The sequence below is a fragment of the Rattus norvegicus genome, chromosome 15, assembly GCF_021556685.1.
Source record: "Rattus norvegicus strain SHRSP/BbbUtx chromosome 15, alternate assembly SHRSP_T2T, whole genome shotgun sequence".
In the NCBI taxonomy this organism is placed as follows: Eukaryota; Metazoa; Chordata; class Mammalia; order Rodentia; family Muridae; genus Rattus; species Rattus norvegicus.
Window position 1 is genome coordinate 84,173,046 of NC_141548.1, and position 27,476 is coordinate 84,200,521.

The 27,476-nt window shown below is 39.0% G+C and overlaps 1 protein-coding gene across 9 annotated transcripts in view; it reads left to right on the top strand.

The window, feature by feature from the left end:
* The window catches only part of Uchl3 (ubiquitin C-terminal hydrolase L3), a 42,042-nt gene extending 14,566 nt beyond the window's left edge, over positions 1–27,476 (top strand). For 2 of the 9 annotated variants that reach the window (XM_087586427.1, XM_087586428.1), the window contains 5 exons: positions 164–211; positions 17,405–17,596; positions 22,230–22,305; positions 26,272–26,330; positions 27,251–27,474. In XM_087586427.1, coding sequence (XP_087442553.1) covers positions 164–211; positions 17,405–17,596; positions 22,230–22,305; positions 26,272–26,330; positions 27,251–27,334 — 459 coding nt within the window. In that variant the 3' untranslated portion in view covers positions 27,335–27,474. Of the gene's footprint in view, positions 1–163; positions 212–5,139; positions 5,263–17,404; positions 17,597–22,229; positions 22,306–26,271; positions 26,331–27,250 lie in introns of all 9 variants that reach the window. The other 7 variants (NM_001110165.2, NM_001428946.1, XM_087586429.1 and 4 more) reach the window with 6 other exon arrangements.

The following is a 27,476-nucleotide window of genomic DNA, read 5'->3' on the forward strand; positions in this document are numbered from 1 at the left end:
AGACACAATTCTGAAAGGTTTCCTGCTGAACTGCTCCTAAAGTTCTTCCAGTTTCCCGCCTCATTACAGGATTCTAGCTGGTTTAAAACTGAGCTTTGTCGCTGTTTTCATTTAAAAGATCTTGTTGTTTTGTTTTTGTAAATAGTTTATATTCTTATTACAGGCTATTCGAGTTACTCATGAAACCAGTGCACATGAAGGTCAGACTGAGGTATTTCACATTTCTTTTCAAAAATGTTGCTGTGTGTAAATTTGACCTTCTATTGTAGGACTTGTGGAAAAGTATTTCGCCATGTTTGTTTTCCTTTTGTTTTTCCTTAGAACTTGTTTGTTCAACAGCAGCATCCGTAGAGTGATAGCAAACGAAATATTTTGTCCAGGCCGCTAACATGGGCATTAATGGGTCCACTTTGCCAGATCTGTTTACAGGTTTTCGGTGGCTTGCTCCTTACTTTACGTAACAGGTGGCCTGCTGCTCCCCTGTCAGACTCCTGAGACTCCTGCATGTCCATTTAGCCTGTCTGGTCTTTGGACATCGTGGTCATGCCAGCTCCCAGAAAAAAATGGTGTGACTCTGTCCTGGGCCACCGTGATCTTCACCAGCTTCATGCTGGTCGGGAGCCCCGCTGGGTCACGGCTCTGCTCCTTCAGTTGCTTCTCTTTCTTTATGGACTTGTCCCATCCATTCCTTCTTTCTGCTTTTCTAAAGCACTTACTCTTGTGGGAACTTTGTCAGAAAATACTCAGTTAGAATGACTAAAATTTAATTAAAGCCAATGATACATTTAGAGCACCAGGCAACTGTACATTTTCCTCATATGTGACTTGAAATCACACTTTCCAGGGTGGAGACTATTTTGGAAGAAGAAGGGAGCCAGTGAAGGGAGAAGGCATAAGGACAAGAGGACAGTGAGGGACCGTATGATTCACTACATCATATAAAGTGCTGTTATGAAGATGCCATGATAAAACTCATCATTTAATACACTCAATGTATATTAATAAGCAGGAGGAAAAAGACACATTTCACACACAGGATGATATTGCCTATTCAAAAATACATGGACATTTTTTATAACTAAACTGATTTTAGATTAGTCTTAAACCCATTTTAAGGCTGAAATTCTTTGATACTATGATATAGCTGTATTATTCTTATCAGACTGTATGGCTGTGGGCGTTTGACTAATTGAAACACTGAGGTCCTTGTAATTATCCCTTCTAAGCTGCTCTTGGGTTTGTCTTTTAACGTTGTAAACAGTTGGTTTGTACTCAGTTTACAGTGGACCAATGTAGTGGGCGGCTTTGAATTAGTTCAGTGCTCTGCTGTTTACAGTGCTTGTTGTGAGCCTTAGGAAGTGTGGTTGGCAGTGTTGTTGGGTTGAGCTAAAACTAGTGACGAGGACCAATAGAAGATTATTGTAAGATGCCAGTTGCTTATAAAGCAACTCATACATAATCACTTCCAAGAATATTTGTCTTTGTGGTGCCTTCCTTTCGAGTCCCTTCTGAAGCTTCATCCAGTTTATTGGTTTCCCATCTAAATGACAGACAGAGCTCTTTTTGTCCAGACTGAAACTTCATCATACTTGTCATGTGATCCAGGAATGACCCACTCACATTTTAGAATACCCTTGTCCTTGTTCGAGGTTATTATCTGGGCCTTCTTTTCTGTCCCTTCATGTTTTTACAGTTCTATCTCCGTTACATTTTCCAAAGCCTAATTCACAGTTGTAACTCAAACTTTTGTTTTTCTAGTGCAGTCATTCTCAAAGTGGAGTGGAAGGTAGTATTTTTTAGAGGGCTTCTCCCAAGCCTTACTGCCACAAGGATTCATTTCTTCTATTGCTCTATCATGCCTCACAGTTGAGAATCACTGTTAGAGCTGTAATAGTTTCTGTGCACTGTAGCTCTGAGATACATCGGGTTGAAAACAGAGTTTGGGGCCATTCCCACATGGTCCTCTGTTAATGTGGTCCTCTGTAGCCTGACTGTCTTCAAGTCTTTTCTAATCCTGACTGCTTTGGCTATTTCTCTCTAGCAATCTCTTACTTTATTGCTATTCTTTTTTATAATTTCCTTTTCTGAAAATATTTCATATCACAGCATCTGCATTTCTCATTTCTCCTCAGCCTTCAGAATTATCTTCCGTGTGACCCTCTACATAAAGCACTCTATTACCTGGGTATATTTTATCTATGCTATGCACTCATTCATGGGACTTCAATGTTTTGCATTTATTTAATTTTCATATTCTTTTTTAGCTACTCAAATATATATTCTTAAAGCCACATTTGGTAGTATAACCTTAAAATTTTAGTGCTTCAAAGACTGAAGCATAGGGATCAGCAGTTTGAGGTAACCTAGTCTACTCCCTAGTTCCAGGCTCACCTACGCTGCACAGTGAGACCCTGTGTAAACAAACCAACCGTGATGCACATGTTCCTGCATTTTAACAGTTCTAATTCATTTGTTACTGTTTCTACCTTGGTATATAAAATTCCTCCTATAGTAAATAATTGCACTTTAGCTTATAAGGCAGGGAAATTTTACCTCTTCTTGCGGTTTTTAGGCCTAGGATTCATATCTGTTTGTTTGTACATTTCAAATTATTCAGAACTCTTTTTTATACATAAGGCTCACTACATAGTTACTGTTTCCAGTATTGAGTTAAAAATGTCTTTTTGTGCTATGAAAACTTTAAAAAAAAGTCATGAGCTAGGGATCTGGGTCAGCAGTAAGAGCACTTACTGTTGTAGAATAATTCTCCCAGAACTGAACCTGGGCTCAGAACCGAGCACTCACATGGGCCAGCTCATAGCTTCTCCTTACTCCAGTTTCAGCTTGTTTGAGGCCCTCTTCTGGCCTCTGTGGGCACCATGTGCATATGATACAAATACACAGTCAGACGCAACACTGTCACTCTCAGCTCTTAGGGGAGGCAGAAGCAGGGGAGTCTCTGGAAAGTCTAACCCAGCCTGGTCTCTGTAGTAGCTCTGACGAACTACCGATACCCAGTGAACGCACTTGCCCCTGTCTAAGGTTCGTATCTGGGCCTTCTTTCCTGTCCCTTCATGTTTCTACAGTTTTAAAACTCTTTCTACATGTTTTGTCTTTAAAACAAAAACAAAAAGACAAAATCTTAGATTTGTTGGAGTTCTACGGTAAATATTTTAATTAGAGCATTTTTATATGAGGTCAGTCTCTTGTGGAGTTGGTAGTTAATAGATTCCAAGATCATCTTACTACTGTCCCCTAGTAATTATATATTAATGTCCTCTTGGCACTGAAGAAAAAGACCCACACTGTATATATATTTTCAAATCCATTTTACAGCCAGCTTAAACCTCTACCAAGGATAATTTTTTTCTCTTAATCTTTCATTAATCAAGAACATGCTGTACAGGGTGACTGACCACGAGCCCAGCAGAACGAGGTGTTTCCCAGTTGCAGTTTCTCTTCCCAGATAATTCTATTGTGGCAAGTTAACCCACCCCCCCCCAAAAAAAAAAAACCAACCAGGACACTATCAAATGATAGAGATTTGGTAATAGAACTTTAGTTTTAGTATGATGATCAACCTAATACCATATTTGGACTTTCCATAACATAGTAAAAGCAGGAGCCTTCTGGTCTACCTGTTGTCAGTGCAGAGACGGCGTGGCCCCTCTCTCTCTCTCTCTCTCTGCTCTCGCCTTCAGTCCTTTCCCAGGAGGCCTTCTTTCACCTTCTACCTGTACTGCTGCTCCTCAGATGCCATCTCCTTCCCGGTCTGTCTAAAGGGCATAGCAAGCCTGTGCTTCCTTTCACTTAGTTTTCCGTCTTGCTCACTTATTAAGGTGTGGGCTTCATGAGAGCATGGACCTTGGTTGTCATACATGCTTCACGTTTCCAGTGTACGGCTGTCTGAAACAGGCTTCAGTAAATGCTAACATGGTATACAGTTTAGAGCATAGGGTGTAGGTTTCCATACTGACTCCTCTGCTTCTTCATGTGGGCAGGCTATTTCCCTTGTGTAAGCTAAAGCCAATGCTGCCTACCTTATGAGAAGACTGTAATGACTAGTGAGTTACTCTCCAGAGTTGCTTAAGAATGGTGCCTGGCATCTAACGGGCAGTCAGTGAGTGTGGATGGTGATGCTGTTTTACTAGGCATGAAGAAAATTCATCTGAATGCCAGTGCGAAGGAAGCCAAACCAAAGAGAGCTTGGACTTTACAGCAGAGGGACCAGAGACGCCATGTCTAGTGTTGTCAAACTGAGGTTATGAATTGAGTTTAGATCATGAAATTGTATTTTCTTTGTAATGGAATGTCGTGTGCTTGTCCTATGAAAGACATTGAGTTTATGTGTCTATGTTTTAAATTCTGGCAGATATTTTTAGGCTTTTGTGTTTGGGTAGGAGCTTGTGAACTCTCAGTAGACAATAATAGGGAGACAAATCTAAACTCAGGGTCACTTGGGTGTTAAAAGGAGTGGACAGAGGAAGAGGAGCCAGTAGTTAATAGTGTATACGGAAGTTGCTCATACACCCAGATAGCATCATTTGTACACCCAGAACATCATGGGAATGGAGGGGCCAGGGGGAGGCAGTATTGAATGTTGACATTTGTGAACTAAAGGAGAAATCCGTTAGGTTGAGCTGCTGATATTTCATGGTTTGGGTTTTAGAAGTTTTGTTTGTTTTCTTTTCCAGAAGACTGGCTGTGGTCTACTGCCTTAGCTGAATTGTTCCATAGATGTTTTTCACTATATCACCATTATTGTCTGTCAGACACTGGCTAATTCTGAAATTTGGACAGTAGGCCCACTTCACTTAGTTTTGTTTACTTGCTGAAAGATATTGCTTTTGTTTTTAAAACTAAACAACAACCAAAAAAAAAAAACCAAAACAAAACAAGAAACAAAACAAAACAAAAGCCTGGGAGAATGAGATACTAGTCATTAAATTTTCATCGGAGGAGTCTCTTTATCCTTTGATCTTTCACTTGCTACGTCACCATTTTGTATTCTATTCTAGATAGCCACAATAAAAGTGTATATAGGTTGCTGTCCCTTTAACAATGGTACAGAAGTGACTCAGTGTGTGCTGTTTGATCTGTAGGAGCTTTAGGAATTACAGGTATTATCTCCCTTTACAGATGAAGCAGCTGCCGCAAGGCGAGGTTCAGCCTCTGTCCCCAAGGCTTAGCCAGAACTTGAACTCGGGCAGTCTCGCTGCGTGGTCCACTTCTAGTCCTGCCAGCCAAGTGCTGGGATCACAGGTGTGTGCCCCCGTGCCAGGCCACACAACACAGTAGAAAGCTGATAGGCTGGTTGTGTAGCCACTTTATGCTCTGCACTAAAGTGACGATCATCCTGCCTTGGGTGGGAAATGGACTGACTGAGAAAGTAAATTGATGGCCCTTCGGTTGCACTCGAATTTCATCTCTGTAGTGATTTTGTGATTTTTGTCTTTAAAGTGCCATGTTAGAAAATTCACTGAGATTATATTAAACAAAGTTTTGATCAACAAAAGTTTGTTCTACATATGTGCTACCATAGTATATGGCTTCAATGCTAAATGTGTGGTCAAACATCTGAATAGTTACTGCTGTGAGAGGACTGTTATCAGATATAAGCATATTTGCTTAATTTGAAAAGGACTGTAAGTATCCAGTCCTGTCAGAATGCTGGCAGGTGGTTCAAAGATAATATAGTCTGAGCATCTACCAGATCACCTGGCAGAATAGAAGATTCTTTTTAGGCACAGTGACTCCGATAGCATGAACATTTTAATTATTAATGGATAGTCCACAGTGCGACAATGCACAAAAATCTGCAAATCATACATGAAGCTGAGAAAGGAAAACTCCAAGTATGTTTTGCCTTCAAACTCTACTTTAAGTCATTTGCTAAAATAAAAACCCTTGTAAATTATAGTAATTATTACTTTTTTTAGCTTATAAAAAGCATACTCTTTTAAATAAAGATGCTAAAATTGAAAGTATATCAAAAAATACACTTAGTATTAGTTACATATTTCATTCCAGTCTTTTGGAATAAGCTAAACAGCTCTTACTCAACCTTATTAGAAGTAAATGTGCATACTTTCAGATGAGTGAATCATAACTTACTCAACCTTATTAGAAATAAATGTGCACACTCTCAGGTGGGTGAATCATAGCTTACTTTCCAGTTCCTTAACCTTGATGATTTGATTTTCAGTTTTTCAACTTAAAAAGAGACTTTATTAAATACCCTTCTTTACCAAATGTTGATTGCAGGTTTTTCCAAAGAGTTTCCTCATAGCTGTGAGTACTGGCTAAAGGGATAGATAGACACGCATAGGGATTTCAACCCGCAGGGTATTGTCTTTCCTTCACTGGGTCAATTAAACAAGCGAATTGAACAGTTCTGTGCTAGAAGCTGTGCATTGTAAACAGGATACGAAATGTTTTTTCTTCAAAGGTCTTTTATTTCAGTCACTAATGGTATTGAGCATAGCCATTGCTAGAATTAAATTCTTAAATCTTCCCCCTTTTAATTGATTTTTTGACAGTTTCATAGTATATTTTGATACCAGTGTTTAAATTCTGTTTGAAAATTTTTCATTGCTGGGCAGAAGTAAATAATGTTTCCTTGCTAATGACTATTCAAAGTTCTTTAGTAAGTCTGTGAAGTGAATTTAAGTCACAAAATAAAATCAAATTTAATGTATAATGAAATATGTAATTTCATATTCACTGAGATTATATTAAGCAAGGTTTTGACCAACAAAAGTTTGTTCTACATATGTGCTATCGTAGTATGTGGCTTCAATGCTAAATGTATGGTGAAACATCTGAATAGTTACTGCTGTGAGAGGACTATTATCAGATATAAGCATATTTACTTAATTTGAAAAGGACTGTAAGTATCCAGTCTGGTTAGTGTTGTTGACGTCTACACACAAGTTTATTTAATCGCTGAGCAAGGTTCTGATTTCAAGTATATAGTCACAGATAGGTATATATAATTAAGGATCTATATATTATACACAGTTGGGTCACAGTATTTCTGGTGTATAGATTATTCCAGGAATACTCAAAAGAAAAACATTTCTTGCATAAAATGTTTATTTAACTTTTATTTATTGTTCATTTTATGTGTCCTTTGAATAGATTGGTTTATCGTTTGCATATAACCTATATATATATATAGCCTCTTGTGTTCTTAAAATCATTTGTAGATTTCTTATTGGCAGGTATTACATGTTAGGAAATTAAAAGAAAAACTATATTTTGTCAGCACACATACATAAAATGTAATAGTATTTGCAGCCTTTGATTAGTTAAATCAACATATTGAGTGTGTCTCTGTGTGAGAGAGACCCTCTTAGAATCTAGTTATTAATTGTGTAGATACAGTTTATGCTTTCGTTGCGAACTGAAGTGAAGATGTTTAAATTTTTAAGATAGCTCATTCATTACCTTTATTTTGTGTGCATCTTCATGCATGTGAGTGAATACCAGGGCATGTGTTTGGAGGTCAGAAGACAACTTTTTGGAGACGATTCTTCCTTCCTTTGGGTCCCAGGACCCTACATCTGTAGGTCATTGGGTTTGGTGGCAAGAGCCTGTGCCCCTTGAGCTGTCTCGCCAGCCTTGAGGTGTAGCAGAAATCATCCCACTCAGCGCAGAGCAGCTACTGCACATGAGGGGAAGCTCATTCGCATTTATAATCCTTTCTTGAGGGCTTTTCTGTCTCCTTCCCTTTGCTGTGAAGGAAAGGGCTGCTAGGAAGAACTCAGTTCTGTGTAGGACTTAAATTTCTGATTAAGATATGTCAGTCCAATTTTGTCAAAAAGTTTGAAATTGTAGAGGCTGGAGAGATGGCTCAGCAGTGAACTGGTTTGGTGCCCAGCACCCATGTCAGATGCTCCTGACTCTTGGCAACTGCAGCTCCAGCTTACGAAACCCTCCCTGGCCTCCTTGAGTATCTGCACCCTGTGTGCACGCCCACACAGACGACAGATACATAATCGAAAGGTCTGGAGGCAATTTCATTTCATCTTGTTTTCAAAATAAGAAACAGCGGGACTTCCTGGCTGGCTCTGTGTGGGCTCTCTCCTTCCACTGTTTCTCCACTGTGGTCCCTGAATGGAGGGAGGCCTTGCCTTTCTCTGACCTCTCTCCCCCTTTTCCAGTGTCCCCCGTTTAGAAATGGGAGTGGTAAGCTGTTCCTTGAAGGGAAACAGCTACACTGACCTCAGAAAATCCGCCCTTCACGTCTGACTGGGTGCTGTTCTCCCATGTGAACCTGCCTTAGCTACAGAAGCAGAAGTGACGTATGGAGACGGTGAGGTCTGAGTGTGCTGTGCTCTAACTGAACAGGTCAGAAGGCATTTTAGGAGAAAAGAACTTTGTACTTGAGAACTTATCTGGGGCTACTCTCAGATTATATGAAAAGAATTTCTGAGGCTTAGTCTAGGTAGCTGGACAACAGTAAGTTCACATTTCATGTAACATCAGAAATTAGGAGCTGAAGTGAGAACACGACTGTCGGCTGGGCGTGGGCGTCTGCCTCATGGTGAAGAGATGGCGCCTGTGGTCCGCGGTGCTGGTTCATGGTTTCTGGCCTGTGCTTGACTTTGCCATCTTTCCCAGTAGAACAGGAGAAGTTTTCATCTTTTGCATGGATCTGACTTTATTTTTCTATTTTAAATTCCAACTTTAAATTTCCTCTCATCCAGTGTATTGTGCGGAATCAAACCTACAATTTGCAGAAATTTGTTTAAAATTAAATTATAGTGCTGATTTTAAGGTCGGAAGCCTTATATGATGAGCATATGTTTCTCCACACATACACATATATGTATCGTTAAAAGAATATATGTTACAATCCCTTTTACGGTATTCAGCATCCCTAAAGAGGCTTTTGTTTCCCTGTCCATGTTTTAAAGACTCACTCAGTGGACATTCTAGTGTTAGAAGAATACCCTGTGAGGCAGACAGACGATGAGTCAGAGGTCAAGAGCAGTCGCTCCTCTTGCAGATGACTGGCAGCTCACAACTATACTGCACAGCTCACAGCCTGTACGTAGTCTCTGAGAAGCAACTGCCTCTTCTGTCCTCTGTGGGCACTGCACTAGTATGACATACATTCACACACATAGAGCACACACATGCAAATAAACATACCAAAAGGAAGTCTTTTATACTCAATTATGGGTGAGCGCATATTTTATTAATGACTCCTAATCATGGTATAAAGAAAGGAGTTCAGTATACTCTGTTTGGTTTATGGTCTTTATTTCCATAATTATCCCTTTTGAGGATCCAATTAGCTTCTCTAAGACTTCTCTGTAAATCAATCAATCAATCAATCTTAAAGCAAATCAGTCAGTGTCGGGGATGTGACACGGTCATAGAGCTTTCCTAGCACCAAAAAGCAAAGCAAATAAGTAAATAAAATAACTAAAATTTTACTCTTTAAAACCATTTCTTTGTTGCTTAATGTATGTGAGTGTTTTGTTTGGCATACGTCTGTGGACCACATGCATGCTTGGTACCAGCAGAGGTCTGAAAAGGGCACTTGAGTGCCCTGGCACTGGAGTTACAGGGCGGTGTGTGCTGTCATGTGGGCTGGCAATCAAGCCCCGATCCTCCCAAGAGCGCAGGTGCTCAGCACACAGGAGACTGAGGCAGGAAGAGTGTGAGGACAGCTCAGGTATGAAGTGAGACCCCATCTCTACCTCCCCTCTACTCCCACCTCCCCCAGATCCCCAGGAAATCTTAACCTAGGCTTAGTCCTTCAGTAATTATGTTGTATCTGTTGTGGACAAGAGTAATTGTTTTAAGTTATCTTTCATGTTCATCATGTTTTGATGTAATTATAAGCAGTGACAGGTTTCAGTGAAAAAAATGCTTTGGCTATAAGCCAAACTATACTTATTTTATTGTAGCATTTTATGATAATTTAGAATTCACTTACCAAGCATTTGGTTTTTAACAGGGAAAATATAGTAGAGAATCTACTTTTAGGCAGGTTCTCTGGCTCTGTTTTAAAGTTCTAGGCAATTTTTTTTGGCCTGGAAAGCAGTTCTAATTGCTTGGTGTTAAATTATCTGAAGAATAATTTTGTCATTTTTTTTAAATAAATAGAGTGTGTGCATATTATTTGTGAAAGGAAATTTTCCCTTTTAGAACCTGAGATTTTCAATTTTATTTACCTTCTTCCTGCAGATAGTTATGCATTTGACAGTCAGAAAGGAAATCAGAATTATGTTTGGGGGGGTACATGATGATAAAGATGCATCTGCGAATCAGTTAAATTATTGACAATGATGTGAAGTAGCTACCTGTGTTATGGGAAATACTGATCTTGGAGCCAGCTCTTATAAACCCAGTTTGGCGATTGATAAGCTCTACTTATATGGTATTGGCCCAGCTAGATACATCATTATTCTTAGATTAACCAGAATTATACTAATTATAGTCATCATCATCATCATTGTCCTCACCCTTTCTGTTTATTTTTTCTGTTGAGTTTAAATAAGAGTCTGAATGCTTGGTTGTTTGTTTGTTAGTGTCTTTAAGGCCATTCTGCTTGAAGAGTAGAATGCTTTCATCTCTGTAGTATCTTTGGATGTCCAGAAGGTGTCTGTTGGGAACTCTGAGGCAGAGGTTTACAGCTCACCTTGTTCTGTTTCTCTCCCCGTAGTGTTTTTGACAAATTGAAAGTGCCTGATAGTACCACTACCTGCCACTTCAGATGACTGTTAGCATTTCCATAGTAAAATGTTTTAATTATGATCTGTATGCGATACTTATAGATATAATATATTGTATAATTAATAGACTGTAGCTAGTTAAAACATGGCACTACACGTACTGAACAATTAAAAATTGCATGACTTTCTATTTTTATTTCATCACAGTAATCTGGAGTCAAACCCAATATCCTTAAAGTGTACAGTATCATTGCATGTTCTGTGTAGAGTGCTGTAGGTAGTCTCATTCCCCCATCAAAATACCAGTGTAGTTTGCCAGTGGGACATAGGGTTCTGTTAATGTCTTGGCAACCGTTGGTGCTTGTTACTAATTTTAATTGATGATTGCTTATATCTTTGGAATCCTTTATGTGAGAGATTATAGATATGAGATATAAGCAAGTATGAACAGAGTGAAAATTTAGTTACTAACTTTAAATATTTACTTATTAGCCAGGCATGGCGGCACATGCTTTTAATCCTAGTTAGTACTCAGGAAGCAGAAGCAAGATCCCTGAGCGCAAGGCCAGCCTGGTCTAAAGAGCAAGTTCCAGGACAGCCAGGGATACATAGAGAAACTCAAAACAAAACAAAAAAGTCACTTACTAAACCTTAAGACTGGCATAGAGGCAACAAGACCTGAATAGTAAGTAGCTTCACTGTCTAGGAGTCATTTAAATATAGGTTGAGCATCCCTAATCCAAGTTCACACTCTAAATGGCATGCTAACTTGTTTTTTTTTCTTTTTGTTTTTTTTTGTTTTGTTTTTGTTTTGTTTTGTTTTGTTTTTTGTTTTTTTTTTTTAATTCCACAGTGCTTGAAATCTGAAATACTTTGATAAGGGCCACTTGAACTGCTGTGACATTATGGGGAACAAGACAGTATAATAATACATCATCCACATTTAAATACTGTAGAATGCTAGCCACACATACAAATGTAGAATTCTTATGTTTGAAATATACTTAGCCAAGATAAGGACTTTGTTTTCCCCGTTCTTTCCTCTGTTACATACACTTACACTGAAAAGCATGTACAGAAAGAGAGCTAGAATTACACATAAATAATATGGCAATATTTGAGGAAAAATGCTATCTTCATGTTTAGAAATAATCAAACTTTTCATCGTATGGGATTGCTGTGGGAATCTGTAGCCTTAGTATCATTGAATGTCTAGTATGCAATATTGACTATTAGCTGTGGTTATTGTTGCCTGATCACGATATAGAGAGGTTTCTATAAATATTTGTTGGAAATCACTTAGTGTTGTAGAAAACTAACAACACTCTGAAAACACCTTGGTGTCTTCCCAGTGCATCATCTCTGTCACCGTTTAAAGAGTAGTGTGCTGCACTGAGAAGTGTGGAGATGCAATTATTGAGGTGTATCGGCACCCCAAACATATGACTGATGAGAAAGGAAACACAGAGTACCACTTTTTATTAAACAAGAGAAAAAGAAAGAGGTATAAACATTTGCAGATTTTGAAAGGCAAACTGCTATAGGCTTTCAGGTAACTGTAAAGTCCCTGTGAGCTCTCCGAAGAGCAGAGTTGCACCTACTCTCCACAGAGCTCATTGGATACTCAGGAGTTTGACTGCAGGCAGACAAGGCAGGAAAGGTCTTCATGGGACGGCATAGAGGAGGCAAACAGGACCACTGTGGGAAGGCACTCACCTGGGCTCCTCTCTTCCGGAAAACAAAGCTGAAAGACCCTGAACAAACTCCTTCTGCAGTTTCTCTATGAGAGATCCTTTTCTAATAGATGGAATCCTTGGAAACCCCCTGTGCTTGATAAAGAGGAACTAAGGAACTACGTGTTGGTTTGTTGAACAAGAACAGAGAAAGCCTTTTGTCACCACCATTAGCTTAGGAAGCGTTCTAAGTACTGATGTGACGGCGAATGAGTACATGAAGAAAGACCTCTGGGCACAGGCTTTAGGCAAAAGCTTAGAACTTTCCGCGCAACAGAGCTGACAAAGGAGGGTTCCATTAACCCCCTTCTCTCTCTTTACACACTGGGAATACTGGATCTTAACCTACTCTTACACCAGGAGCAACTGTACCAAAAGCAAAACCAAACAGCTCTACCTCTGCATGGATTAGACTCATTGCTCTACGTTAAGGTTTTGATGGGGCATGCCTAAATGTCAGTACTATTTGTCTTAGATACTATACAAGGTATCTAACTTTTAACCAAAAATAGTAAGAAGAAATATATAAGAAAATATTTTTTAAAAAAAGAAAAAGTAAGAAAATATATTAATATCCTGTCAGGAGACAATCAACAGAATTAAGCCCATATGCAATGCAGACGTTCAAATATCATAGAATTGTAATAATGGCATTAAAGGTTCAAGTAGGCAAGATGGACAGAATGTATCAACACATGGAAATTGTTAGTCGAGTTGAAAAAAATATAAGAAAAAACTAAATGGAGATGCTAGTGTTGAAAGTCACCGGGGGTGAAGAATGCCTGGAACAACTCTTCAGTAGGTAGAAAAAAAAGAAAAAAATTGCATGTAGGTCCTGGAGATAGCTCAGCGGCTTATATAGCACTTGCGACACCACAGAAAAGCTAGCCGTATGTAAATGTCCCAGTATTCATATGGTGAGATGGGAGGCAGACACCTTAGAAACCCGAAGATCATGAACCAGCCAGCCTGGTTTGTGGACAAGAAGACTACAGGAGAGATTGCCGCAAAAAAGGCGAAATATGTGGACCAAGATCAAGGTTTATCTTCATCCTCAGTCTTCCAGATACACAACATGGCACAAGTGTGTCTGAACTCATGCACATGTTTTTTAAAAGGCTTGGTGAACTTTTTGACAAGGCAATGCAAGTTTTTTACACCTACAAAAGAAATAAAAATGTGCTAGACACAAAAAGACAGAAGAGTATCTAGGAGTTGTGAGCAGTCCAATGGCTGATCCATGGAAGTGGGATCCTGGAGGAAGGGAGGCAGAGATGGAGTGGGAAAGAGTAGGCGAGGGAGGCCTTTGGATTTAAACCATTGGAAGACTTGATGGTTAACTGTTTTCAAAAGGAAGTGAAAACAGCAAACCACATCTTGAAGAACCTCAGAGGTACTAAGGCAGAACAAATATTCTTGTCATCAAACACCCTCTCAAATATTAAATGTGTGCTCGTATGGGAACAAAATATGTGTAAAACTGTTCGAGCTACTCAGAAGACCCAGAAGAAGCAGGTGTATCAGATACAGATAAAGAATTATAACAGATTTCTCATCAGAAACTATGCAAGTTAGAACACAAGATACTATTTTGAAATAATGAATTCAGAGAAAAAAGGCATTTTGAATGGAGAAATAAAACCTTTATAATGAACAAAGATGAAGAGAACTTAGTTTATTTTCACTGTAAGATATATAGAGGAATCTTTCTACTCAGAAACATTGTGATAACAGGAAAAAATTTGGACTAATGGAGAAAGTGGGAAGTCCTGAAGGTGAGGCAGGTAAAGGTAAATAAATATTTTTAAAAGATTGATTTTATTCTTGAGTGTATGTATGCATGCATACACGTGAGTGCAGTGCCCACAGAGGCCAAGGCATCAGGTCCCGCCTGGAGCTACGATTTCAGGTGCCTGGGACCTGTGTGATGGATGTGCTGGGAGTCAAACAAGACAACATCTGCTGGAACCATGATAAATTATGAATTCTACAGTAGTGCCTGACCTGTTCCATTTCTGACCCTCCTTAGAGAAGTTGATGGTGCTTCACTCGAGGGAAGTCATGCTGGTGCCAAATTTAATATGGACATCCTATCAGCACAGCACACTGAGGCCCAGAGCTTCTGAACTCAAGTGATCCTCCTGTGTCAACTTCCTTTATGGCGCTACCGATGTGCGCCACTGTGCCCAGCCTCCTACAGACCTTGGAGGAATCAGCTAAATGAGCATGTAGGTTGGAGGTGGATGAAAACATTTTGCTGGTAGAAAAGCTTGGGTGATGTGTGCACTGCTGTAACTGAGGGGTTTCCCTGACTCTCTACTCAGTGGACCTTTGTATTCCTCATACCTGCATCTGTAGATTCAACCAGTCATGGGTCAAGAATGTTCTTTAGAAATATGTGTCACAGGGCTGAAGAGATGACTAAGGTTGAGACTCCTCCAGAGTACCCAAGTTTGGTCCCCAGAACCCACTTCAGGCAACTCAAAACTAAGGTTAACTCCAGTTCCAGAGATTCTGATTCCTCATTGGCCTCCAAAGGTACCCGCACTATTGTGCATGTACACTCACACACAGTGAAGAGGGAAAATATATGTATATTAATTAAAGTGTGCCCGTGCTCAACGTCTATAGGTATATTTGTCATTATTCTCTAAATGACGCAGTATAATAACTTTCCATGTGTTGATACTGCATTTGGGTGTTAAAAGAAATAATTGAGGTGACTTTGAGTATATGGTAAGATGCATGCAAGTTACATAGAAATATTATTATAAGATTTTATATAAGAGATTTGAATATCCACAGATTTTTCCATACCAGAATTTCTGGAGCCTGTCCTTTATGGATATAAAGAGATATTTGTGCTTACATGTGAATATATTAGATACTATACCAATGAATGGGTTTTAGTAACCTCAGGAAGAAAAGCTAGGAGGGCAGACAGTACAAGGGCAAATGATAAAGCATAGGGGGCATCACAGACATAACTGGATATTTCCTTTAATTGTGTTTTTTTGTAACTTTGTACTTTGGAAATTACAAGTTTTACGAAACTGAAGAATAAGACTGTCATCACCTAAAGGCATGCTTATAGTAAGCAACGTAAAGGGATGAGAGAGTGTCTGCCTCCAGGACAATGCTGGTTTGCCTACTGCCTGTTTTAAAACAATGGCTTCCTCCAGCTTGACGTTCTTCTCCAGCCATATAGCCCAGTGCATATGCAGTATCCTTCTGGACCTTTTACAATATCCTTGAGTGACTTCACATAACTGTCCATCTTCCTTGTGCTACACGTAATAAAATTACATCTAACAGAAATCTGTCTTCTGCCAGCACCCGTGGAAAGATAGCAATTAACTTTTTAGATTTAAAGATAAGAATCAATCCTAGACCTGGTCTTGAGCATGTTCTACTTGTTCCTATTTGTGTGGGGATTTTTCTTACATGAATTCTTGATCCAGAAACCTCCTCCATTTCATCTCCTGACCTGCCATAATCTTCTCAATGTGTAACTGTCACGATAGTCTGGCCTCCCCAGACTCTGAGAAGGTAGTTTGTCTCCACCCCTCTTCAGTCTCTCTCTCCTTCCATTTCTCTCTTTTTTCCATTGCTTCCCCACTTCACTGGTTTGCCCTTTGTCCTCTTCCATTCGCCCCTCACTTGAGTGAATTCAGACTGACTGTAGCAGCCTGTGCGAGCAAACACTGTTGTATTCCTTTGTGTATTTCTGATGGGTGATTAATGTGAATGCTGACATGCTGCTGAACATTTCTTAAACCCTCATGGTGGAAATGCCAATTTTGTTTTTGGTTAGTGTGTTATTTACATACACCAAGAGTAACAACAAAGGCTTTTAAGAGTCAGAAGAGTTTCAGGCTAAAGTCACTTCCTTAATGTCATGGCTGGTGAAATGTATTATCACCAAAGAGCTGGTAACTCTTATTCTCTGTACTTACAGAGATGGTGGCTTTGTCAGGCTAGAAATAAATCGTATATATGGATGCTACCTGTTGAATGTGATGATTATAAGAGGACCTGGAACAACAGCATTTGGAAAATTGTCCCCCAGTATCCATCTTAAGAAAATTATCCATGGGTTCACTATAACCCAGTGTAAATAAAAACTGACAAGAGAAACATTCTCTTGGCCACATAGGCTCTGTGATGGTAATAAGACCACTGAGCTCTAGAATCTCTTCTCTTGGGTGCAGCTCCAGTCCGCCAACATGCTGGTAGCATGACCTTGGTTCTGTCATGTGGCTCATCTGTGCTCTGCTTCCTCTGATTGCAAGCTGTATGCATAGTTGTAATGATCTTCCCTAGGAGGTTAAATGAATGGATAGATGTAAAGTACTCAAAGAATACCTCAAATAAGTGGTACACATTCTATTTAATGTTACTATTTACTCAAAAGGCGGACAGCAGACTATGATGCCTTCCTTATAACTTGTCAGCTGATGACAAGGGCAGTTGATTCGGGTCATAATCTCCAGAGAGATTAGCTTTACTCTTGTTTATAATTGTAAGGGTTTACTCCTCTCTTATTAGAGTTTATACTCTAAATGATTGTTTTCACCAGTGCCTATTATGATATGTTTTTTTTTCATTTTTTCCTCTATGTTGTCTTGTCTGTTGTGTAATTTTTGTGTGTTACATTTTAAAAACCAGATATATATAAATATATAGTGATACTATTTTAGTGGCTTTTAAATCTTTAATTTCATGAGTCTGTGCAATGAAAATGAGGATATGTAAAATTTCAGATGAACCCTTAAAAGTTATGGGATATAACCTTGTGCTTGGTTATAAATTCCCATTTTACCCATTATAGCCAACATTCATATGTGATCTTTTACTAGAATAAAATTATTGACAGTACTCAACCATATGAATACAAGTATGACCATACGTTGCTTTTAAAGATACACGCTCACCCAGTAACGTGGTCTAAGTAAAATATTCTCTCTTTTAATTATGTAGTCCTCCTCGCCATCCTCATCACAGCCTCATTCTAGCCACTGCAGAACGAAGGCCTCATCATTGTGTCACCATGCATCCCTGCCCTGGGTCAAACGTAACCATGTAGGCCCTGCAAAGGCTACCAGTCCATCTCTCCGTCTGCGTCGCTGGCGACCCTTCTTACGCCTGCCATCTTTGGGTCTCCATGCTGTTGTAAGTGTAGTCAACCTTCCATCTCCTCTCCCAGTGACAAGGGCAGTCTCTTGTTTGTGTGTTTGCTTTTCCTTAAACGTCTTCAGTCTTTACGGTGCTTTTCTCTTGGTTCACTCAACCATTTAGCTTTCTCTACTCCAATAAATTGCAAGCATACCTCCATGCTCTGCAGTCTGGCTTGACCTTTGCCTGCCCCTTGGTGGATATCCATCTCTGCACTCCATAGTCTGTGAATGTAAGGGTCCCTGCCTATTGTTGAGTACTAACTGGCATTTGTGATAACACTAAGTTTCTGGGAATTGGGAACGTGAGTGCGTGTTTCTTTACCCATCACCGTTCTGATCTCACCTAGATAACTTAGGTCAGCAAATGCTAGGTCCTCCGAGTCCTTTGCCATCTGTGCCTTCATTGTTATGTTTCATGTTTCTGAGCATGACTAGTCTCTTGCCATGCTCTGGATTGCTTCACTTAGTCTGTCCTCCGTCTAAACCCTTAATGTGTAGTGTGTTGCATCTAAGCTATTTTATTCCTTGATGGGGCTCAGGTATTGGGCTTAATCTTGATCCGATCTTTCCTGCCAGCTCAGTGTCTAAAGATCTTTTCCAATTAGGAGGCAGAACTTTGTTCCTTGTGTGCTGTTCTAGGTGTCCAACAAGTTTTATTTTTTCTCTTGTAAGCTAAAGTTGTCAGTCAACTATTATAATATGCATATATATTGCCGTAAATATCAAAGTTAATAGAATTCCAATAGTTCTCCCACATTAAAATAAATAGCAGAATTAAGCAGCCAAGCTCTTATCTTCTGACGTTTTAAGCTCCTGAAGGCAATGGGTGTGCTTTGATAGAGCCCCTCTAAACACGCAGTATCTGAATGCTTCAGTGTATACCGTACATCCACAGATACTTGCTGTCTCTATAAATTGTTTTGGCATTTGAAGCAAGAGGAGTTTAATTATGCATACATTTTAACATTTACAAGCAGTGAAATGTCCCTTTCTTCACCTCATTTACCTTTTGAAGCTGCCTTCAAACTATCACGACAACCGTTTCTTCAAGCATTTGCTTCTACCAAATATCAGTATGGTCCTTATATACCTTCCGTTTGTACTGAATGTCAAGAGTGCTTGTTATTACTCTCTCCCTCTCCCCCTCCTCCCCCTCCCTCCTCCTCCCCCTCCCTCCCCCTCCCCCTCCCTCCTCTTCTCCCTCACCCCCTCCTCTTTCTTCCTTCTTTCCCTCCCCCTCCTCTACCTCCCTCCTCTCCCCCTCCCACCTTCCCCCTCTTCTCCCTCCTCTCCCTCTCCTCCCCCTCCCTCCTTCTCTCCCTCTCCTCCCCCTTCTCTCCTCACCAGATTACAACATTGATTTGTCATTTTTATTCATTCATCCATTTGATATTTATGCTTCTCTGCTGTGCTATGTACTGTTTGGCCCAGTGAAAGATACAGGGTGAATTGGAAGGACAAAGTACAATCTAATTTTGTACATTCCGACCAGGGGACAATTCACTTAATTTTTTTTTTTTTTTTTTTGGTTCTTTTTTTCGGAGCTGGGGACCAAACCCAGGGCCTTGCGCTTCCTAGGCAAGCGCTCTACCACTGAGCTAAATCCCTAACCCCAATTCACTTAATTTTAAGTATGAAAAATTTCTTCTGCGTTTAAAGATTCTAAACATAAATGAAAATGTCATAAATTTTGCCATTTCTAGTTTTATGTTTTTGTGTATTGTTATTGCTGCATATTGATTCCATTGCTTTGTTGCTTTGCAAACACTCCATAGGGTAGAGCTTAAGGACACGGACTGGAGCTATATTGCATGAGCTGTGGTCCGGGGCCATCATGTGTTAGCCATTCAACATGTTACTTCAGGCCTTTACCACCGTGTCCTTGAGTGTAAGATCATATATAGCCTACCTGACTAGATCTGTGTGATTAATTGGTCAGTACAAACATAGCATTCTGTCAGTGCCTAGTATAGATTAAGTACCCTATAATTAATTATATCTTAAATCTTTTCTGAATGTGAAATTTATATTTCATAGTTAATGAATGCATTGATAATTGATTTATATTACTTTTCAATTCTTTGGCATTAATGAGAAGCCTTCTAAATTGGGGATTTAAAAGATACAAAAATGTAATTGGTAAGGCAGAATTTACCAGTCTATAGCTTCTGTTTTTCATCTTTGCTATGTTGTTTGCTATTTGGACAGGCAGACATGCTGGGACTCACTGCTTGCTTACTTTTGGTTTTCCTGGAATACTTGTTGAGCGGTTGAATGATTGCAGGCTTAAACTCTCAGACTAATGAAGTTAGTCAAAGGATAAAGCTTACCAGAAATAATGAAGTCTTGAAGAAAGTTGACATTTACTTTTTATGAAAAGTTGGAAGGCTTTCATATTGTTTTAGAGGGTTTTTGCTTTTTGTCTTAAGACAGGATCTCACTGTGTAGCTCTGGCCTCATGCTCCTGATCAGCCAACCTTATCCTCTCAAGTGCTGGCATTATAGGCATGTGCCAGCACACCTAGCTCAATGCTGGCATTATAGGCACGTGCTATTATATAGCACACCTGGCTTGATATTTGTATTTTAATTTCCACTTTGAGTTAAAAGGGACATTGGTGAATAATCTTGATATATTAGATTTGATACTTGCTTATATTTGTGACAATATATTAATATAATAAATAAAGCTTATATAAAACTTAACAGTTCATAAATATTTTCACAATGTCATTTAAACCTCAATGGAGTAGGGCTAGAAAAATGGCTTAGTGATTAAGAACACAGGTTGTTCTTTCAAAGGCTCTCAATTCAGTTCCCAGCTCCCACATGGCAGTTCACAACCTTCTGGGGATAGTTGAACCTTCAGTCCAGCCTTAGGGGATCTGACATCCTCTTCTGGCCTCTGTAGACACTGCATGCACTTGGTACACAGATATGCATCAGGAAAAACACCCACACATATGAAAGAAAAATTAAAGTTTAAAAACAAAAAACAAACTAAAAAACCAGATGTAGTAGAACAAAACTATTAGCTTAATACTTAATACTTCAAACAGATAAGAAACCCAAAGCTCCCAGGGACTGGGTGCATATTCAGGTTTCCAACTCCAGTTGAAGTTTCTTAACCTCTAGTGACCTTGCACCTTACTGGGCAATATGAAAACTGGAAAGGGAATTAAGGAAATTAAATCACTGTCACACATGTCAAGTATTTGAAGGACTACTAGATTAAAAAAAGATTGGGCTTTTGTCCAGCACAGTGGAAAACACAAGATATTTTAGTATCTTTAGGAGATAAGACTTTACACAATTATCAAATTAGTGGACTAGATTGTCTTGAAGTTTGATGTCAGTTCCTATCGTGAGATGGTCTGCAGGAAAGAGTTGTACAGGAATGGAATGATGATAAAACTATAATGTTGTCTGTGGAATTCTTTAGTTCTAGATGGAATGGACAAGAGTTAGTTTGCCCTAGCAGTTAAGAAGACTTCCTTTCACTCATATCTCAAGGGAAATAATTTCAAAAGAACAAGATTAAATGAGTCATTATGTCAGTAAATATTTGGAGGCATTCTGGATGCTGTATAATATACAATAGTAATGAGTAAAAAAATAGTGTTTGTTCTGTAACTTTAGTTTCTACATCAAATGCATTTATATTAAACTATTGAAAAATATAAAATTATTTGATGGCGAAAATAACACCTTTTGAGTTACAAGCTATTGTGTTGCCTAAAAAGATACTAGACATCGTGAGACATAATTTGATTTGAGCTACTTCAATTAGCGTTCCATATGTATTAAGCTGTGATTACACTTCCTTTCAACTTACTTAGAGTTGGTAAATAGCTAACACATGTACTATCTGTCATAAAATGCCAGCTGATGTAACTACCTAAGTCGTTCAACTGTCTAAGAAATGTGAGTATTACTTGTGTAAATTGAGTTTGATAAAAGGAAATGCAGGTATAGTTCAAATAGTTTAAATGTAGGTGTAAGTAAAATAGTTTATTAGGAGTTAATGAAAAGGAGGAAGAAATAGAAGTTCCATTTTTTGTATATTAATTTTTTCTTTTCTACAGTTATAATCATCAGACTTTCCTTTCATCTCTTCATTTATGAGCTGTTTGGATCTGAAATGATTGTTTATACTGCATTGTTCAAAGCATGAGATTTTTAAGCTCAGGCAGCAGACAACTTACTCTCTGGTGTCCTAAAATTTAAGTTCAAAAGAGTTGCTAACTTTAAGAGTTCTGACAAATGTTTTAACATTCATAGTTTAAAGTTTTATACTTCATAAATGAGCTCAGTCATACATTTCACTGAACAATGTGCATTGTGCATATGCTGTGCACATGTAGAGCATCTTATGCTGGGCACTGGAATTTCCAAGTTAAGCAAAGTGTTCAGTTTCCAGTGTAGGTGAAACTAAAACATGTCTTCCTTGTTGATGGGAACATGGTGTCACAAACATACACATGGCCACTCTGTGCTCACATCAGTAATTGGCCTTGAATTATATTGGGTAAATGTTGTCTTCTGTCATTTGAAATTGTTTATATACATTGACTTGACTGATTTGTTTAACTACTAATGTGTATAATACATTTTCCCTCCTATTCCAGGCACCAAGTATAGATGAAAAAGTAGATCTTCATTTTATTGCGTTAGTTCATGTAGATGGGCATCTCTATGAATTAGGTAAGAACTGTTTTAATTCCTCCTGGGGAGAGTAATGACCAGGCTCTTGTTGTTGTAAATGGATGTTCTCACTTTGTTTCCCGAAATTGATAGCTCTAAAATTGGGTTGGCAGAATAATTGTTTTCTTTTTTAGTATTTTTTTTTAACTATGAAAAGATGTTTTTGATACTCTAGCAAATTATAATTCAAGAATGTTTATACCTCTTTTGCATTTTGGTAAAGCAGAAAATCAAACAAGAAACATTTATGAATTACTTTGGCAGTGTTTGATAGCCTATTAAATTAGTTGTCGTAGCTGAATGAACGGTCTTTACCTTTAAAATGTGTACGTTCAGGAATGAGTATCTTTTTCAGGCTTTTGTACTGCACTATGTAATCAGAATCACACTAAACTTAGAAGCAGTTGTTGTTGGGCATATAAACTGACCTGCAGCACCCTTAGAAGGTTGCTGCGTTGTACTGATTATTTCTACAAAGTCTGCATGGAAATAGTTGCAATAGTCACTGAAGACCTCATATGTCTGGTTCATTTCTGAAAGCAGAAGTTTGTCATACACATTCTGCTGACTTCAAGGTAAAGAAGTAGAACGAGGTGGTCAGGCTCTTCCCTGGCCTAAGCTAGGCTCTGGGTTCCTTCCTTGCATGCAAGGATGAAAAACAAAATAAGACAAAAGGAAGGAGGTTTGGAAAAGACCAGAGAGACAGTTTATTTAATATATAATCAGAGACCATAGAGTGATGGTAGCATTGAAAATGAGAGAATTTACAGAGAACACTGATAGACAGGATGTTTAGAAATAGCATATGTCCCCGGCAGTTATATCAGACAGCTCGCAACCTCCTGTCACTCCAGCTCCAGGGCGAGCAGCCTGCCCCATTAGCCTCTAGGCAAATACACAGGCACACACATTAAAATTTTGTAAAAATATGTAAGATTAGAAGCCTATGGAAATTAGAGTTTTAAAGGGAGTGTAAAGACATTCAGAGATGTCAAGCAAGCCACAGTCCTGGAGGTGTTGTAGAGAACAGAGATAGCTGCAAGCTGTAAATATATATGCACAGTTACTGATTCCTTATCACAGACTGGCTCTTACCCCAATGTGACTGACAGTAGCGGTCCTAATAGACGCAAAAGGAGTGTTGAGCAAGCTGAATAATTCAGACTGAACTCATGAATTAAAAATAGAGATTAAGAGGATGCCAATTTTAAGAAAACAACAAATTAAAAATCACTGTATTTATTGGTTCGCGGGATTGCACCTAGGGCCTCATGTACTGTAGGCAAGCAGTCTGACCGCGAGTCCCACCTCCAGCCTGTGTCATCTTGGTTCTAAAGCCATCTGATTGTGGGCAGTAATTCCTACAGGACAGTTGCTTAACAGGCTGGTGGCAGTGCTTAATTATTTACTTGTTACTAAGTTGTGGAGTTAACTCATAAAAAGGACCTAGTTATTTCTGGTTTTCTTTTCTTTGGGGCCTCAGAAAGTTTCTAGTATATGTACAAGGAAGTCCTACAAGTTTAAAAATGAATCATCACTCTTTCTGGACAAATTAGCAGATTGGAGTTCAGTGATGAATTCCAAGTAGACAATAAACAGACTTTAAAAATGTTAAACAATGAATTATTACCTGTTTAAAAGTAAGCTTGAAAAGCTTGTATTTTGGGATAATTTGAGATATTTAAGGAAACTAGAAGAGTCTATAGCGCTTTCATTTACCTTTCTCCTGGGTTTGTCAGATCCTGTTAGTGTTTCTGAAACATTTGAAAGTAAGTCACAGACATGACCCTGTATTGTCCTTAACGGCTCTCTGCGTCATAGAGCTGCCACATGTCAGCAGCATTGATGCAGCATCATGGGGGTCTGGCTCAGAGCATGCTTGGTATGACTGAAGTCAGCCGGGGTCAGCTGTGGAAATTAGGGGGCCCTGGTCTGGAACGTTGTCTTCCTCAATCCCTTTTATTGACTTTTGTGTTAGTGACATTTATCTTTAAGGAGCTAGGACATTCACTTTGAAGTGTCTGCTATTTCATCATGTTTTATGCACGTGGGGCATAAATACTGTGGCACTGATGCTCCGTTCCCTCTGTGCACTGTGTCAGAAGGCCACTTGCCCACTTGTACTGGTTTTGGTGATAGTAACGTTTGTCATTTAGTTTAGTTAGTATTGTTTTGGGAGATCCTTTGAGACTATCTATGTAAAAATGTAAGTTTTCATCAAGTTACTCTCCCCCTTTTTTAGATAGGGTTTAAAACTATATAGCCCAGCAGTCCTTAAACCCACAGAGATGTGCCCGCCTCTACCTCCCAAGTGTTGGGATTAAAGGTGTGTGTCACTGTGCCTGGCCAGTGGTTACCATTCATATAAAAATTGAACCAAGATTGTGTTACAGGCCTGTGCTCCTAGTGACTAGTGAGGCTGAGGAAGGATGATTTTAAGTTCAAGTCTTATCTGGGCTAGGAGGAAACTCAAGGCCATTCTGATCAGTGTTGTGAGTTTCCCCTCGAATTAAAAAGTATAAAGAGAATAGGGCCAGGGCTGAGTGAGAGGAGACTTTTCTAGCATCTCTGGTATACTTGGTTCAGGGCCCAGTACCTCACAACATCAGTAACAAAATCCAACTGAAGGCGGGCTCTCTAGCCTCATGGTAGTCTTTGCTCTAAACTGCTCTTAGAGTGGAATATGTATAGTTTCATTTTGCTATTTTCTTCAACATCTCAAGAACAGTGTTCAATATCTACTCTTAGTAAGGGGGGTTGAAATTCCACATTATGCTAAACTCCTGCACCCAAAGGAAAATTGTTCAGGAGGTTATTGCTTCTTAGAGTTTAATCAGAATATAAATGACAGAGCCCAGGGAAATATGCACATTAATTCTTTACTTAGCTAAGAAGGGGAAGCCTACATAGTTTTGCCTTTACATAAAAACTACAACATAAAACAATGTAACTGTGTGGGGTAGACTATAATGAATATTATCTATTCTTAGAACAGTAGGGCAAAGAGGCTACTGAGGAATGTGCATCCGTCATAAAAGAGTATTTTATTATTGTATTTATTTTATGTTTGTTTTTGAAACAAGATCTCATTGTGTAGGAGGTTATAAGGTTTGGATATGGATCAACTCACTTTGATTAGCATTGACGTCTATCATTGTGCTCATTTTCATAATAGAGAAAAGACTAGCTTACTGAAGATTATTGTTAATTCGCATAAGTATTTTAGTCAGTAAATAGTTCTCTGCTGAATTGTTGCCTTATGGTACTTTCATTGATAGTACACAATTAAACCACAACAGTACGGCTTTTCGTTGATAAAATCAATCATTCTTATGTAAATAAGATCCTCTGATTTAGCTTTAAAAGTGAAAAAGTGTTTATATCTCTAAGAGTAAAAATGGTTGCTGGGTGACTGCAGCTTCTAGTCCCAGCACTTGGGGGGCAGAGGCAGGGGATCTGTGAGTTCAAGACCAGCCTGGTCTCCAGCGTCCAAGGCTAAGTCATGTCTACACAGAGAAAGCTTGTCTCTAAAGCAACACAAAAGTAACAGGAAAGATTTCTTACAAGCCAGTTGGGAGTTCTCTTTTGGAGGGACCTGTACATAAAGCAGGAGACTGACTGGAAGATAAGGTGTGCCCCACCCAGAACACGTGTGGAGATTCGAGGGACCCAGAGAAGGGCAGCCCTGATGCATAGCGGACAGAAGGTGCAGCTGCATAAAGTACTTATTGAATGCAGAAACCTGCTCGGGTTGGTGTTAATCCAGATGTGTAGTTGCTTTAAATGTAAATGGCTACACGTGCCAATTGCCTATATTTGGGGGAAGTGAAAGCCTAGGTCGCATATTTGACAATCCTTATTTTAAGATGTCTTACTTAAACTATGTAACTTTCCTTGATTCACTGTTAAGAGGAAATGGAAGGTAAGAATAAGAAAGAATTTAAACTATGTGTCTATTTTCCACAGATGGACGGAAACCGTTTCCAATTAACCATGGGAAAACTAGTGATGAGACATTGTTAGAGGTAACAGTAAACAACTGGACAATTTTAACCTTTACTCACCTTCTTGTCGTCTTTAAGGGTGACTGTGTGCTTTCTTTCTGTACCTGTTTCTTGGTCCTTGGCCATTTTAGAACATCCCCAAACAAAATTGTGAATTCCTCTTAAAACTATACAAGCCAGAAGCTTTGCTCCTGAGCCCTGTGTGAACAGCTTAAATTTGAAAAAGGCAAAAGACTTGCTCATTATAGGCCATCCTTGTTGAATCTATGATATCATCAGTTGTGACTCGATCCCAGCTTTAGAGATCGATCTTTTTTTTTTTTTTTCCTTTTTTTCGGAGCTGGAGACCGAACCCAGGGCCCTGCGGCTTGCTAGGCAAGCGCTCTACCACTGAGCTAAATCCCCAACCCCTTTAGAGATCTTTTAATGGGAACAAATTGTGTGGCTTATTATTGAGGCATTATATAATTTGTAGGTTAAAAGTTGATTTTTAAATTTAGTCTTGAGATGGCCTTGCAATGTAAACACAGACTGACCTGGAAAGTGTCTGTGTGGACCAGCTGGTCTTGAACTTGCAGGGTTCTGCCTTCTGAGCAAATCACAACTACTTGGAGAAATTAGAGAAGAGGAATGGGAAATTACTTGCCTGGCTACACAGAGAGTTTATCTACCTAGGCAGCTTGAAACGGGGAGGATCGGGGCTTGAGTAGAATGCTTGCCAAGACTCTGGATTTGATCCCCAGTCCTGGAAGCAGGCAGAGGAACATGGCGGCAGTCTCTACTCTATTTTATGCTAAGCAAATTACTTTGCCACCTGTTTGTTCTTTGACATTTTTAGTTGTCATTTCATATTGGAAAAAGAAGTCTCTAGAATTAGTGTGAATAAAAAAAGCTACAGAATTTATAACTGAAAACTTACACTTTCCCTTTCCCTTCCATAGGATGCCATAGAAGTCTGCAAGAAGTTCATGGAGCGCGACCCTGATGAGTTAAGATTTAATGCAATTGCTCTCTCAGCAGCATAGCATCTTGACAGAAACACCAAATACTGTATTATTTGCAACAAAAGTTAAATTTCTGATGCCATAACTAACTCAAAATTTTTAATATTTTCATTAACTTGACTAATTAAACTTTATGTGAATAAACTTTGACTTTACCTGTATT